The 17,035-nt window shown below is 33.9% G+C and overlaps 1 protein-coding gene across 1 annotated transcript; it reads right to left on the bottom strand.

The window, feature by feature from the left end:
* Positions 1-3,388: 3,388 nt before the first annotated feature.
* LOC117026123 (non-histone chromosomal protein HMG-14-like) lies at positions 3,389-5,886 on the bottom strand. Its single transcript, XM_033112645.1, is given in 3 exon segments — positions 3,389-3,522; positions 5,705-5,769; positions 5,771-5,886. Coding segments are annotated over 3 exon segments (315 nt in total).
* Between the last annotated feature and the right edge of the window lie 11,149 nt (positions 5,887-17,035).

The following is a 17,035-nucleotide window of genomic DNA, read 5'->3' as shown; positions in this document are numbered from 1 at the left end:
TTAAAATGGAGCCACTCTCTCAAAGGAAAGTCGTGTACATTCAAGTGATGATGCTCTGTACCTCTACCTTTCTGCAATATCACTTTATTGACTGACAGAGACTCGTTTTTCAGAATATACAGACCTAAAAAAAAAGTAATCAAATCAAAACAGTTTGTCAATGGCTTAAATGAGAGGTCCAAATTTCATTTTAACTGAAGCTGATGGTTGATTTTTGCTTCATGGGAGAGAAGAGTAGCTGCTACGTTTTAATAAAGGAAGCCCACTTTAACTTTTTTAAAGATCTTAAAACACAGGTTTAAGGAGTGACGATACTACTAAAAACATTTCATGAAATCTCGAAGTAAATCTCATTCATCATTGCCATTTACTTTCAGCCTGAAGCACAGATGGAGAAAATACACGACTGACTTAATGTATAATTCAGTACCTTAGTGTTTCCTTCAAAATAATAGGTCAGTGGTTCTCAAAGTGTGATCTTGGGTCCCCTGGAGGGAGGGGTTTCCCTATGACTCTGTCAGGGCTCTCAGGAGGTCATACTTATTTTCATAATAATATAATACTTAGACTGTTGGTTTTTTTTTTCACTTTTATTGTCTCATGAGTGTTCAGTGAACTTTCCAGAGGCTACATGACATGTGATGACATCATTACTCTAGTGGCTAATGGAATGTATTCTTGCGTATTCTTGTGTTTTGGGGGATTTTCTAGGTAAACTCTTTGCAGTCATCACTACATTTTAAGAGTATAAACTTCAGACCAAAAAGTTTGAAAGGTATTAAAATATGGTCACCTGGCCCAGTTCACAATATATCCTTGCCATTGTCTTTGATGTTTTCAGTGTTTCTTACATAGTGTTAAATAAATTACACATTGACATTATAACTAAAGTGTGCACATATCTGTTGTATATATGTTTCAAACTCTGTCCTAAGCAGTAAAACCTTTAAAATCAATGAAATGAAATTTTAAGTGTCAGTAGCATATTAAATAGGTAAAAGTAGAGTTGCTGTCCTGGAGTAGGGGAAGCGCAGATCTGCCCGTGGGCTGGCTCTGGAGGCTCCTCCATAGCTTCCTGGACTTCTATGGAGACATTATGAAAACCACCATGTTAGATTTTCAATGTATATTGGTGTGTGTGTGTGTGTGTGTGTGTGTGTGTGTGTGTGTGTATTCTTCTACACATATAATTTTATTTGTTTTCAATAATGATCCTGTGAGGTATAAAAAAGAGATATTATCCCACTGTAAGTATAAAGAAATTGAGAGCCTTGAAGATGGGAAATGAATTCTACAAGGTCACATGTACTGTAAGTGATACAACCACATCTGACACCAATGTCTTCTGACTCCATGTCCAGAAACCTTATCTCTATATTATCCTGGCTCTATTTGGAATTTTAAGCTGCTCATAAACTTGAGCCTAATTTTCATAATTATGACATACCTAGTTCTCTTCTTCCCTAGACATACAGAAAGGAAAGAGTAGCCACCTTTACTAATTCTAAGTTTGCCTCAAGAATTCTCTTCTAAAACGTTATCTTAGCAAGCACCTCAGTGAAGTTAAGGTTCACTAGGGAGTCCTCTGTTAACATTGCCTCCAAAATAGGAATAAGCAAGCAAACAAGCCAATAAATATGAGAGGGAGAATAGGAGGGGAGGACTCATTCAGGAAAAGTATATCCCAAGATGACAGTGATTTTTGCTTAAAGTCTTCTCTCCCCCACCTCCCCTGCCCAGCAAATCTATCATTCCTTTAGTGGGCATATTGTAAGTTGAAAGAGAGAGGTCCCAAGAATTTAAATTCTTCATATATTATACACACTGGAATTACTACCTGAGGTTTTCAAAATAATTTATTTTAACTGAAGAGTATGCCTATTGCACACTTATTTCAGGTGAGTAAATAAATAAATTCACAAACAATGTGAATATCTTTCTAGGGTCACAAAGGCAAGAAAACAGCTAAATAATGTTAAATCTATATATATGGCAAATCTATAGTACATTTGATTTAATCACCATACTGTTTTTCCTCATTAGGCATTATTATTAGACCATTTTCCTTTTTCCATAAATTCTTACTTCCTCAACCTCCAACAGTGACACCTCAACTTTTATCTGCAGCTCAGTTATGTGTTTGGTGGGGGAATAGGACTTCGACAGCAATATGATCTTTCTGAGGAACAGGTCAGTCCCCTACTGAGTTGGAATTTGCAAACTTCTTGGGGTTGCCTGGCACAGATATTTTTTGTTAGACCAAAAACTGAACGTGGTCATTATTTTCAGAGTTTAGAGATACATTCACAAGCAGGTCTGATCTGCCTAAAGCTACATTAAAAGCTCCTGAATACGATACCTATTAACCAATGTATTTTTAATAATTTCTCTTTGCCAAAAATAGCACCACACACAAATCAAGTAATAGAAACATTTGCCAAGCTCTGTTACCTAATAGTTACTCAAATATAAAGACTACAGAATGTTTAGGAAAAATTAACCAAATGAGTTAACACAATCCTATGTTTAATTAACAAGATAATGTTTTTTTCTTTTATAATCAAGATATTATTGGTTGTTTAGAGGATATATACAAAGGCATTTCAATTTGCACACAATTCTTAATGTATGTACCAAAAACCTAAAAACTCATGTAGCTGTGACTCTTTTCTAAACAGTTATTCCAGTGATTTTGCAGTTTAAAATTTGGAGGCTAATTTTCTTTAATAGAATATCAAGTGCCAAAATTTTCAAATGTTGATATGCTATTACATCAAAGTACCACTAATTCACAATGTAATGTCATATGCACTACCTACTCAAATTTTAAATCTTTCATAACACATTAACAAAATTAGTAAGAAAACTGGATTACCATGATCAAAGATGTTACAGAGTGCACAACATTTTTACAGGGAGAGCCAAGATCTAGAAGTGGTTTTGTTCAGGAAATAATTCTACCAAAAACATGGGACTAGAAGTAATTAAAAATTTTCAAGACATAGTAAATGCATGACTGACTCCAAATTGCCGTTTAGTATGCTTTGTATTATAGGATAAAAAAACTACCCCCATCTATGGAATGTTAAGCTGACACCCAAGACAATCAAAGCCGTCCATGTTCAAAATCCTACTATTTTCTGGTTGTACCAAAAATAAACAAACAGCAAATGATTTCACCTCTTTAAAAAAAGCATTTACACTAAAAAAAGAAGAAAAAAAAGAAAAAGAAAAAAAACGGAGTGAGTTGTAATTTCCTCCTTCTTAACATGTTTCTAAAGCTATTAAAAAACTTACAAAATAGTTGATGAAAATAGTTGATGAAAATGTTCTTCTAGGTTGTACAAGAACGGAGATGGGAACTACTGATAAGATATGGTATATAATATTAATCAGACCTGGTGTCTTTCTCTCCTGCTTCATCAGAAAATGGGCTGTCCTCATTTTTAGCTGCTCTGTTCTCTGCAGGTAAATCTTTAGTATCTTGGTTAGCCACTTGGTTAGCCTGTTTTCCATTTGTCCCTTTTTCCCTTTATTTCCTCTCAGTTTTTTTTTAACTTCTATTTATTTTAAGTGTGTTTTTCCAGGACCCATCAGCTCCAAGTCAAGTAGTTGTTTCATCTAGTTGTGGTAGGTGCAGCTCACAGTGGCCCATGTGGGGATCGAGCCGTTAACCCTGGTATTACGAGCATCTCACTCTAACCAACTGAGCTAACCATCCACCCCCTTTTAATTTTTATTAAATTATTAAATATTAAATATTAAATGTATTAAATAACATTGGTTAGTAAAATGATATAGGTTTAGGGTGTACATTTCTATAACACATCATCTGTATATTGCATTGTGTGTTCACCACCCAGAGTCAGTTCTCCTTCTATCACCATATATTTGACACCTTTTACACTCTTCTACTATCCCGCCTCCTTCCTTACCCTCTGATAACCACTAAACTGTTATCTGTGTCTATGAGTTTTTGTTTGTTTGTTTGTCCTGTTTGTTCTTTTCTTTTTTATATGCCATATATGAGTGAAGTCATGGTCCTTGGCTTTTTCTGTCTGACTTATTTCACTTAGCATGATAATCCCAAGAGCCATCCATATCATAAATGGCAGTATTTCATCTTTTCTTATGGTTGAGTAATATTCCAGTGTATATATGGACCACATCTTCTTTACCCAATCATCTATGGAAGGACACTTCTGTTGTTTCCATGTCTTGGGCACTGCGAATAATGCTGCAATGAACATAAGGCTGCATATATCTTTACGGATAAATGTTTTCAGATTTTTTGAGTACATACCAAGAAGAGGGATTGCTGGGTCACACAGTAATTCTATTCTTGATTTTTTGAGGAATGTTCATACTGTTTCCTATGGTAGCTATACAAATTTACAGTCCCACCAGCAGTATATGAGGGTTTCTTTTTCTTCACAGCCTTTCCAACACTTGTTACTACATGTCTTGTTTATAATAGCCATTCTAACAGGTGTAAGGTGGTATCTCATTGTGGTTTTGACTAGCATTTCCCTAATAGCTAGTGAAATGGAGCATCTTTTCATGTATCTGTTGGCCATTTGTCTTTTTGGGATAAGTGTCCATCCAGGTCTTCTGCCCATTTTTTAATTGGATTGATTGGTGTTTTGTTGTATGAGTTCTTTATACATTTTGGATATTAGTCCCCTATCAGAGGTATTGTTTGCATATATCTTCTCCCATTGGTTGTGTGCCTTTTTGTTTTATTGATAGTTTATTTTGCTGTGCAGAAGCTTTTTAGTTTGATATAGTCCCATTCATTGATTTTTGCTTTTATTTCCTTTGCCTTTCAGGTTAAATTCATAAAGTCCTCTGTGAACCCAAGGTCTATAAGTTTAGTATCTATACTTTCTTCTATGCAATTTATTGTTTTGGGTCTTATGTTTAGGTCTTTAATGCATTTTAAATTAATTTTTGGTATATGATGACATACAGCTGTCTAGTTTCATTCTTTTGCATGTGGCTTTCCAATTCTCCCAGCACTATTTATTGAAGTAGCTTTCTTTTCTCCAATGTATGTTTTTGGCTTCTTTGTAAAAAAATTATCTATCCATTTATCTCGCGAAAAAAAGTATATTTTAAGAAAGGAAAAAAACTGTAATACTCAATATATACCAATAACAAAAGATGAATACAAGTCACATTTGACTTCTGCAATTGCAAGAGGTGCTCAAAGTGGTTATTATCAGTGTCCAGGCACTTTTGATTACAGCGAACTACTGCTTGAGCATAACTAATATCTCTTAAAATGTGTATACATTGTTTTGGCACCCCGGTATATATATGTTAATTTTTGCATTCTCTATTCTAGTCCATTGAGCTATGTGTTCTGTTTTCTTGTTTTGTTTTGTTTTTGCCAATACCTTGCTGTTTTGATTATTGTCATTTTGTAATATGAATTTTAGTCAGGGAATGTGATACCTCCAGCCCTGTCCTTTATTCTTAGGATTGCTTTAGTTATTCAGGGTCTTTTGTGATTCCATACAAATCTGATAATTTTTTTGTTCCGTTTCTTTAAAAAATGCCAATGATGGGGATTGAATTAAATCTATATATTGCTTTCGGAAAAATGCTTTGAAATTGGAAATCCACTGCAAAAAACAAACAAAAAAAGGCAAAAAGAAAACACACAAATAATAGGAGATTAAACAACATGATATTAAAGAACCCCTTTTCCCTTTTGTTTGCACTTTTTGTCTGCAGATTTATCCTTTTCTACCACTTTTTTTTTTTTTTTTTTGGCTTCATTTCCACTTTTGCAGGAGCAGGTTTAGCTGACAACCTTGCCAACCTCCTCTTGGGACATTCCTTTACTGCCCCCTCGGTGGAGCTGACCCTCCTCTTGGGCATCGTGGTGGCAGGGCGGGCGCGTGCTGGGTGCCTGCGGGCTGTGGTGTGCCGAGAGCCTTTCCAAGCTGGGCGGCTTGGCAGCTGCCGCACCTCCAGCACTGGAGCTGCTGGGCAACACAATGTTTTGCATACCAACTCATTCTATTGTCTAAAACAGCATTTTATCATACAAAATAAAATAGTAAAAGTTGATTTATACAATATTCTTTATCATCACAATGTTTTTACACTATTTATCTAATGTACTGTTAAAAGAAACTGAAATTAAAATTTGATTTTATATTAAATTTTAAGTTTATTATTAAAATTTTAAGAGTTTATTTGAGCAAAAATTGATTTGAATTGAGCAGCATTCAATCTAGCAGGCTGAAAGGAGTTCTGACGAGTTGTACAAAATGAAAAACTTTTATAGGCAGAGGAGAGCAGGAACATGGAAGTAATACTAGGCAAAAAAACTAGGTGGTTAATGCAAGGTTACTTTCCTTTGGGGGATGGCAAGGGTCTACCAGGCAGAATACTGTTAATCAGACAATTCCTAACTGACTGGTTTAAGATTTCATATCTGGGATAGCCAAAACTGTAATTAGCAAGTCTTTGCATGATGATGTGCAGATTAGCATAAGCAACTTCTTTTGAGGCCTGTTGTCTTATTTTTAACAGTACACAGAGCCTTTGCAAGGTGGAAAAGTTTTATTTTCCCATTTTACAAATGATGATAATAGACATAGTAGTTTGGTAATGTACGTGGAATCATATCCCAATCAATGGTACTACTGGAGCAGAGGATTTTTGCTTTCCAGTGAGGTTCTTAATCTTCTTTGTTACCTTGAAAGCATTTTACTATCAGAAATATTTTCTTTTGCCCAAGGCATTGTTTACTGAATATCTACTGTGAACTAGGGACTTTTATACATTATCTCATTAAAACCTCATAAACCACCCTGTCAAAAAATGATTATAGGTGAGTTCACTGAGGTTCAGAGATGTTAAGTTATTTGCCAGGCTTCAACATGATGGGATCAAGATTCTAGTCCCAAGTTCAAAAATCTTTCTTTCACAACCTTGCCTCAATTTTTTTCTATTACAAGTCTAAAAGAAAAATGAAACATTTCTGCAATCATATAAAAATATAATCCACAAGGCTAATACATCCCTAGACAATCCAACAATTTTAAAGGAAAAAAAAAAAAAAAAGACCAAAAAAGTAAAAATAAGTTACTAGAAAAAATGAGACGAAATTAAAAACAATTCATTTCAAAGCAGGGATCAAAATTTAGCAAATACATATTGATTTCTTACTATGTCAGGCATTATTCTAAATCTTTGTCCTCATGGAGCTTACAGTCTAGAGTATTTTGATATAGAAATAGGGATATATGAGCAACGGAAAGAAAAGTATAAGAAAAAGTTAAATACAAACACATGCAGGCCACATGGAAAAGGAGAACCAAATGAATCGTGCAAGAAAAACTCCGTCATGTTGTTCTGCAATGATCTTACAAATTATTTTCAGTCATGGACAACTGAAAAGTTGCTGATTTTAATTAAGACAGAACAAGATTTATTTTCAGAAGTGATTGTTTAACCTGCCTCTTCAATTTAGAAAAGCATGCCTCTAAATAGGACCACAGCCAACCATTCCTTAGGGAAGGTCTTGTAGTTTCCATTCCCTTCCCTGATTGGTTACTCTCCAGGCAGGAAGTCCCGCCCACTGCTGGAAAAGATGGAGGCTGAGGTCCAGTGGTGTCCAGAACTGTGAGATACAGCATTTTTAAAAGTGACTTAATTGTGGTTATAACCTTTGGCTAGGTTTATCAGCTTTTATTTTTTTTCAGATAACTAGTCTGGTTATGGTAACTTCTTTACTACCCTGAGGGTATATGTGGAGCCTTTTTCGAGGTTTAGAGGAAAGAGAAATGACTGCCTACTTTCTAGGCTGCCATGTGGTACGTTTGTGAGTCAGCTCTGTTGTGCTGGCTCATGGAGAATGGTAGTAAAGGGTTTGGGGGCAGAACTCTATTATAATTAGATGGGTGCAATACCTCTGTTAACTTGCCATTGTGACAGTACAGTGTGGTATGGCATAGATTTGTTTACTATGATATTAAAGCAATACACCTAAATTTTAGTTGACTACTAACAGTCCCAAAAGAAACACATTAGCTTTACTAAAGAAGAAAGAGACTGAAGTGTTTACCTAGTACCATGTTTCCCAGAAAATAAGCCCTAGCATGATTTTTCAGGATGACATCCCCTGAACATAAGCCCTAATGAGTCTTTTGAAGCAAAACTTAATATAAGACCCGGTCTTATTTTCCAGGAAACACCATATGCCAGCTTCAGTTAAGCACTTCCTGAGAAGGACCCAGAAGTCTGCTTAATTTTCCAAATAACAAAGGATGAAGGGTTTCTCAGATATTTTTACTCGAGAAAAATCTCTGGTACTTGAATTTTTTTTTTTTTTAATTGGGGATTGGAGAAAGACTTAAGCTCAACTCAGTAACACCCTTTGTTCGCCTTACGATTGTAATTACTGCTCAAGAGAGAGGCTAAGTTGCTTACTTCTGGCTCCTAGGCTGCTCACGGGTGGCTGTTGTTAGAATCCCCTTGAGATAATGATTCTTCTGGGTCAGTCTAAAGAAACAGTCTGCAACAATGACAATCCCCAGGGTGACACTCTAGAGGGGGCCTAGATTCAGCTGTCAGTCACCTTCAGCCCAGAGCCATCAAATCCATTTACACAAAAGCTGGTTATCACAAACCTTTTGAAAAGCTCAGTAAAGAGGAGATTTACCCATCCTTGAATCTTCATTCTTTTTCCTTTGATTCCCTCATTCTCCTATCTTTCCTTGTTTTCCTAACTATGGCTGGGAACTTGGATTTTTTTCCCCTTCTTTTGTTCCACCCTAAAGTTTACACTATTGTTATCTTAAAACTTGAGCATAAGCTTGAATTTAACTCTCAAGATATATAGAAATGAATACATGATACTCTTGCATGAAAATTTTTAATCCTATTAAGTATTTTGTCTCCAAAAGTATAGGATTTTCTGGGAGTTGGGGAAGAATTGTTTCATGCTATAATGTTGAAAACTGAAGTTCTGTGAAGTATTTTATTTCTCTAAGCATTCTTTTGTCTATGCATATACATTCATCTATCCATTCCAATTGTATACTTACTTTCCTGTTTTTTTATACTAATGAGACTGAATCAGTTTGCAACTGAAATGAGCCTCAATAACTAATATAAATGTAAAAAATTATTTTGGTGTCTAAATGTTACTGAATTTCAAACATAACAATCCTGTCTGTAAATTCTATAACTTCATATTTATAAGAAACTGATTTCCTTTCAGAGACAGAAAAAGAGAGAGAGAGAAAGAAATTGTGGTCTTGTTCTAGAATTCTGATTTTTATGTAATATAACATTTTATTATATGCATGAAATAAGTTCTTCATACTGTCATTCATCTATTTAATAACTTTATTAGTTGATTTTTGTTTGTTTTTTTTCCTTATGCCACTATCACCATTATTATAAAACATTTAATTTAACAAATTGAAAGTTTTAATGAAATGTGTAAATAAAATATTACATTGAAATTTGTTTACCTCATTGGTAAACATACGGTTTCTAGAATTAGACTAACAAAGTATTGCCTGACATAATGCCTTGAGGGAGTATTTGTAATTTAATTAGTTTGTCAATTATAAGAAATTTCAGTGTCATAATTAGGGATAGCGGTAACAGATATCCTAATCTTGGTAAAGGTATGAGGCTTAGTAAAAAGAGCAGGCCGAGGAAAATCTATCCTTATAGCCAAAGATACTTTATAAAGAGTAAGCTAGTTGGTATACTATGGCAGGTCATGTCATTAAAGCCAGTACCTACTATACCAGTTGTATGTGATGTAGCCCAGACCCTTATGTAGTCTCTGATCCCCTTCTAGTTACTACCAAAAGAGGACCCACTATTTCACTGAAAAATAATTGGGAGTTTCATTTTTTCATTCAACATTATTTCTTCAGCATTTACTACTACTTGCCAGGATATAATAGTAAAAGGTTCTTAAGTAACTTGCCATGTAGTGGAAAAAACCATCACCAAGCAGGTTTTTGAGGATGCTCAAAAATAGATTGTTGTCAAGTAAACATATGAAATATTATTTATAAAATAAATTTGCCCATTCGGACTATATAACAATGTCCCAGGAACATTGTTAGGATTTGAGGATATAAAAATCAACAAAATAGGGACGGTGTCCCACAATAGCTTACTACTTCACTAACTTATAGTATAGATCACTCTTATCTCTTCAGAAACTTAGACCTGAGTGGTTTGGTTTTTGGCCATCTGTTAGGCCTCTTTTCTAGGCTTTCCGTTTCTCTTATACCACATTCCAAACACATGAGTTTTTGTGGGTTTTTCCATTATTGGCACATGTCATCTTTTTTTCACCTTAGAGCCTTTGGGATGATGTGGGCCAAGTTTATCAAATTTTATTATGTGCTTCACCCCTGTACTTTAAGGAAAGTAGGAGTACATTATTAGCTCTTATGGTTGGATGTTAGCTCTAGTGGGAGACTTAGATCACTTCATCCACTGGACTCCAATAACATTTTATTATATGCATGAAATAAATTCTTCATACTGTCACTCATCTATTTAATAATTTTATTAGTTGATTTTTGTTTGTTTTTTTCCCTTATGCCACTATCACCATCAGCACAATTGTGTATTTCAATACATATTATAGAGTGTGCTCATTTCCTGAGGCTGCCCTGACCAAGTACCACAAACTGGGTGGTTCAAAACAGCAGAAATGTATTCTCTCTCAGTTCTAGAGGCTAGAACCTGAAATCAAGAACATGTTAGCCACGTTCTTCCAGAGGGTCTTGGAAGAGAATCCATTCCATGCTATTTTTTGGCTGCTTGCAATCCTTGGCATTCCTAAATTTATAGCCATACCACTCTAATCTCTACTTCGTCTTTTTGCCTCTTCCTCTTCTGTCTTGTGTCTTTCCTCTGTGTGACTCTTTTAAGGCCACTTGTCACTAGATTTAGCACCCACCTAGGTGCTGCAGGATGATCTCCTCATCTAAAGATCCTTAACTTTGTTTCATCTGTGAGGACCCCTTCTCCAAATAAGAGAAGATTTATAGTTTCTAGGAATTTCATGTAGATGTGACATTTGGGAGGGCCAATCCACTACATATAGGAATTTATTAATTTGATATTTTATATTTTTCATATGTTTTCACTTTAAAAACAAATCATTTATGATGCCTTTAAGACAGCTTAAATGATGAATGTGTATTTTCAACATTTAACTTGAACACTATGTTTAATCTGTCACATCTTATTAGGAATTCCTGTTAAATTTTGATGAAATTCTAAGACTATGAGAGTTTTACTGAGGAAAATACTTGGTATACAAGGGATGTAGAAAATCATATGTTCTTTTCTCTGTAACTTATACTCATTTTTTAATCTAAGAGGAAGTGGCTGAGGTAATGACTATCAAAATCAACCATATGTTACAATTATTTGTTTGAAGTACATTGACAAAGAATTAATGCATTAACAGGAGAAAAATATATTTCAGAAATACAAGTTTCAGTGAACAGTAATTGGGGAGATGTGGCAAATTGAGCATCCAGGATGGCTATATACCCGGTTTCCCCGAAAATAAGACCTAGCCGGACAATCAGCTCTAGTGCGTCTTTTGGAGCAAAAATTAATATAAGACCTGGTCTTATTTTACTACAAGACCAGGTCAATATAAGATCTATAATTTTTATAGACCTATAATTATAGATGTATAATTTTTGCTCCAAAAGACGCATTAGAGCTGATTGTCCGGCTAAGTCTTATTTTCGGGAAAACCGGGTATATAGCCACCCTAGATGTTCAATATATATATTATATAATATATAGTATATATATTATATATATACAATAAAAATATAAAATATATTTTTTACTTACTGTCAGGAAGTAGCCTTACTTATAAAAGATTAGAAAAACAAATACCTTCTTTATTATACACATATGCAATAATCATCGATAGAAATAGACCCTAGTGTTTGTTAACTGAAATATTGACAGATTACAATTGAGATGATTGTTTCCAAGAATAATTGCATTTTTCCCTTCCTTCTTTTCCCTCCCTCCCTCCCTTCCTTCCTTCCTCCTTCCTTCTTCTCTCCCCCCCCCTTCCCCTCTCTCTCTCTTTCTCTCTTTCGATTACTTTTAGACAAAATTAACTCCTTTAGGAAGTATACTTAAAAGTTGGGAATAGAGCAAGGAGGAGAGCAGTAGGAAAAAAAACCAGTGGTTTAAAGAATGATATTTTGAGAAAACGAAAATAGCATTGGAAGCCAAAAATGTAATGGAATTAAAAGCAGCTACATTATATATGGAAAAAGTGTGTAAAATATTGAAAAATAATAATACTTAAATGGAAAAAATCACAACCTAATGCATTATTTTATTTGATTGAAGATTAAAAGTCAATTTCTGTTTCTAACTCAACTTTTAGGAAGTTATAGTCATGCCAACATGGAATACTATATTAAAGCTGTAACAGTCCATAGTTTACATGGGTTAGCTAGGAATATTTGACCTAGTAAGATAATTTTTGTGTCTCAGATTTTCATTTTTAACAATGGAAGAATACCTATCATCTATGATTTTCATGTTCATAATAAAAAAAGTAAAAGTGATTGATTTTTCCATCTGGTGGCAAACCAAGCACTTAGGGAGGCATGTTAACTATACCACAGCAGTAACAATTCACCAAATCAGATTTACGTTTCCTGGAATAGTTTCTCTTTCCCTGATGTCCAACCTTCCAATATTTGAATTATTAATTTACTGTCAAGGAATGATCAAGTCACTGCAGAACAAATAGGGGAATTCTGAGTAATACAGTAGATTGTTTTAGTTGAGAAATATTTTATGTTTGGCAAGGATTGCCCCCTTACATTAGGGGGGGAAGGGAAAATAGATGAAAGAGAAAGTTGAAAACTGGTAAGATCAGAAAAGGAAAATAGAAGACTATGTATTTGAGTGTGTATGAGGGGTGTGTGTGTGTTAACTTGAGAATCCTTGGCACTAGCAAGAATGAGTGAAAACACAGGCATATTTTGGAATATATTTTGCAGCATCAGCTATATTGTCTCAATCTATTCTTTACAACCATTTCCAACCATCTCTTCTCACTCACCAGCAACAGGATTTACTCAATGTCATTTCCAGAAGCATTAGGTTGGTGCAAAAGTAATTGCGAGTTTTGCAATTATTTTTCACCTTTTAAACCGCAATTACTTTGCACCAACCTAATAACACCTCAAGAAACACTTTCAGAAACTGTTTCTCAGTTCCAGGATACTGATACTTTTAGTAGCCAGAAAAGGATTTCTGAAAATCATTTCAAAGACCAAGGTTGCTAAAGCTAGCAAGAGCCCTTTTTTTCCCCAAAACACACACACACACACACACACACCCAGTGTACACACATTAACATGAACAAATTAGTAAAATGAAGCATAGAGGCCAGAAAGCATCAGTGTTTTACCATTTATGTTTAAACACATGTGAATTTTGTCTAAAAATCTTGATTCTCTTTCAGTTATTATTGGAACTGTCAAGATGTACTGAGATTCTTTTGAAGTTGGCAAGGTTTTATTTGGAAATCTAGGATAATGGTTCTCTTTTACAAAAATTCACTTTATTTATTTGGCCAGTAAAGTCCACTCCCTCCAAGGTTTGCATTTTCTTTTTAAAGTATTTGTTCCTAGCTTCTTAAAAATCTAGGAGAAAAATAAGCTTCTTGTGGAATATAGTTTATACTTTTTTTTTCTTTTTTAGTAAAAGAGTGGTACTTTTTCCGTTTTAAAAGAATCAAATATGTTAGAAATGAGGGGATATGCTTTTCATTGAATGTGTTGATGTATGTAAGTACATATTTATGTAGGTATACGTGTGATTATCTTTATTCCCTCATTTCCAAGGAGAGATGTGTATAGTGTAGAGTTTAATCATCAAGACCATCATTATAGGCTGTAAGTATGGAAAAATCCTGAAAAATCTGTTGCTTAAAAATTGAAAATAAAACTCAGGTCTGAGATCTTAACCATTTAAAACCTTGAAATATCATAAATTAAGCATCATTGAGGTTGGTCCCATCTTTCATAACAGCTCTCCAGAGAAAATCTAAAAGCCAGGGCACTCTAAGATGAGCTGTGGATGATTCAGTAGGTGGCACAATTTTCACTGAGTCAGTACTGAACTGGTGCCCCAGCATGGTATGAGGGGGCACTGCACTGCTGGAGGTGTCGTCTAATGGATGAGGGTAAAACCAAGGTCTTGACCACCAACAGTTATTAAAAATCCCATGGCACTTTTCAAAAGAGTAAAGATGATGTTAAACCCTGTGTCCTGGCTAATTTCCAAATTGGGCAATTATATTCTGCCTACTTAAAATTTCTCTGTAATTTTAGTTGGATAATATATTCCTTATCTTCTGCCCTATGCTTTTGCTATTTCCAGCACAGAGGTGGATGCATTTCTGTGGTGAGGGAAGTGATGCTTCCTTGAAAAATGTTTTGCAGGAACTGAGATCAGAAGATGAAAGGTACAACATTCATCTATCACAACACGTGCCATATTAGTTTGTTTCTCCTGTGATTAGGCTGACTATAAGAAAATTGCCAAATAAATGTCTTTAAAAATAGCCTTGTCAGGTAGTCAGAGATGCTAGGCTTGCAAAGGTTTCCAAGATGGATATTTTAATTTTATTAAGTTCTGACTAAGAAATGAGGCTTCTCTTGAAGTGAATATATTATGTAAATACTAACAATTTAAGCATAAAATTATAGACATTTAATAGGAATAATTACATTTTCCAATATTTGCCTAGCAAGGCCAATCACATTCACTGTAAAGCATTAGTCACCATATCATTTTCACTCATAAAGTATTAGAATTTCTTCCAAGTCAATAATTGTTAAGAGAAAAGGTCACTTTGGGGGAGCAAATGGAAAGCACTTCTTTAAAAAATTATAAAATAATTTTTGGTTAATATGCTCTGAATTTTGGGAAAACTTATAGAAAATGTATAGAAAAGACCAATAGTAGGGCTGTGTAAGGCTAGGCCCACATTTCCTAACTATATTTCCAGCTTCACACAATACTCTAAGATAAATCCCATAGAAAAAATATGCAATGGGAATTTAGAGTCATTGATGGTAACATTTGCATTTATCTTGACTATTTAGATACTTAGCTAAAAAATAATAAAAACTATCAACAAGTGAGTTTTTTCAAGTACCAAGTATTTTTCTGCAAAAAACTAAAGCTCAATCTAATCTTCTCTTTTACCGTGACTTTCATATATTAACTTTTTCGTACAAATCTTTCCAAGTAGTCCTAAAATGCTATAACCTCAAAGATTTCTATTTCTAACAATTAAGTAATTTTAATTATATTACAAAGACTTTTCATACTAACTTCAACTCATTCTGCTTTACAGATACATTAAAAACTTATGCTCATTAATAATAGAGTTAATACAAGAAAATGCTTCCAAGTAAAAGAAAAATCTCGCAGCATGTGGAGATACTAGTAAATACTTTGGTAAATAAACATTGTAATTCTCTTTGTGTAAATAATGAAATCACTTGAAAAGGAAATACCATCTTTAGACTTTGGATTTGCCTTTAGCAGAAAATACTATAATGCTTTTAGCCTAGCTTTGACAACTACAACAGACTGTACTGAGTAGCAGTGAGAGTTCACTTTGTAATAGAAAAAGTAGTCACTCTGATCACTTTGTCTTTTTAGTATGCAGCCCAGAGGATTCAGAAAAAGATTACATTTACCATAATTAACATATATGTAAATGGAGATCATGGCTATGAATGATAAATTTTCATAGCAATTTAAACCTTGTACAAATTAATCAACCATACAGACACTTGATTAATGAAAGGCAGTGTCACTTTAAAATGCAACATGTTAATATATATTACTGTTATCACAGATCAAAGAATTTTTAAATGTAAACCAATTAGAACAAAGCTCAATCTACATTTTTTTAACAAATGTAAGTCCCATGTAATTATGATGGCAATTTGAAAAAAAGTATTGTTCTGTTTCATGTTTATTTACTAAGTTTAGTGAAAAGTTATGCAAATGAATTTTTGGATATTTCGTCATAGTGATTGAATTCCCAAAATACTGAGTTTCCCCGAAAATAAGACCTAACTGGACAATCAGCTCTAATGCGTCTTTTGGAGCAAACATTAATATAAGACTGATATTATATTATATTATATTATATTATATTATATTATATTATATGTATTATATTATACTCTATTATATTATTATAAGACCCAATCTTATATTAATGTTTGCTCCAAAAGACGCATTAGAGCTGATTGTCCAGCTAGGTCTTATTTTCGGGGAAACATGGTACAGAATTACAGTATCATTGACAGATAAAATGAATGCAGAAAAGCAAGTATAAATTAGATATAAGATATTTATTCACACGTCATGCTAAATTTAGCAGTTTTCTTCTAGTTCTCCATTTTTGGTCTCACTGAGAGAGTTATATTAAACAGATTAAGTACTAAATGACTGATATTCACTCAGTACAATGTTTGAGATGAGATTTAACATGCCACTTCACTAAGAGCTATTTTTCTTGGTCTTTGAGGAATAAAAAGTGAAAGCTCTTTTTTAGACTTGAATTTATTAAGAATAATTTTTATTTTCATAGTGAAAATGAATACCTAATTTCCAGAAAAAAATATTTTTTTAGAAAAAAATATAAAATTTGCCGTTAATACATAAGCATGTGTTCAAAATTTAAGGTCTGAAATACAAAATTTCTCTATAATGCTGTTTGGTACAAACAGCTGTTAGACATAAAAACAAACACGCTGCTTTGCAAAGTCTTTGTTGATCTATTTTACAAGGGAAATCCATAAGGGATCATTGATTATCATCAATAAATTGGAAATTAGGCTATTGCCAAATTTTACCACTTAAACAAGGACCTCATAGAATATACGACTGATAAAGAATTGGTAAAATAGCAAATCAAGAAAGACAGTGGCCCGTACTAGACAGAAAGATG

Source organism: Rhinolophus ferrumequinum, chromosome 8 (assembly GCF_004115265.2).
Source record: "Rhinolophus ferrumequinum isolate MPI-CBG mRhiFer1 chromosome 8, mRhiFer1_v1.p, whole genome shotgun sequence".
Taxonomy (NCBI): Eukaryota; Metazoa; Chordata; class Mammalia; order Chiroptera; family Rhinolophidae; genus Rhinolophus; species Rhinolophus ferrumequinum.
The sequence above is the reverse complement of the archived record's forward strand: the minus strand, read 5'-3'. Positions and strand labels throughout refer to the sequence as shown.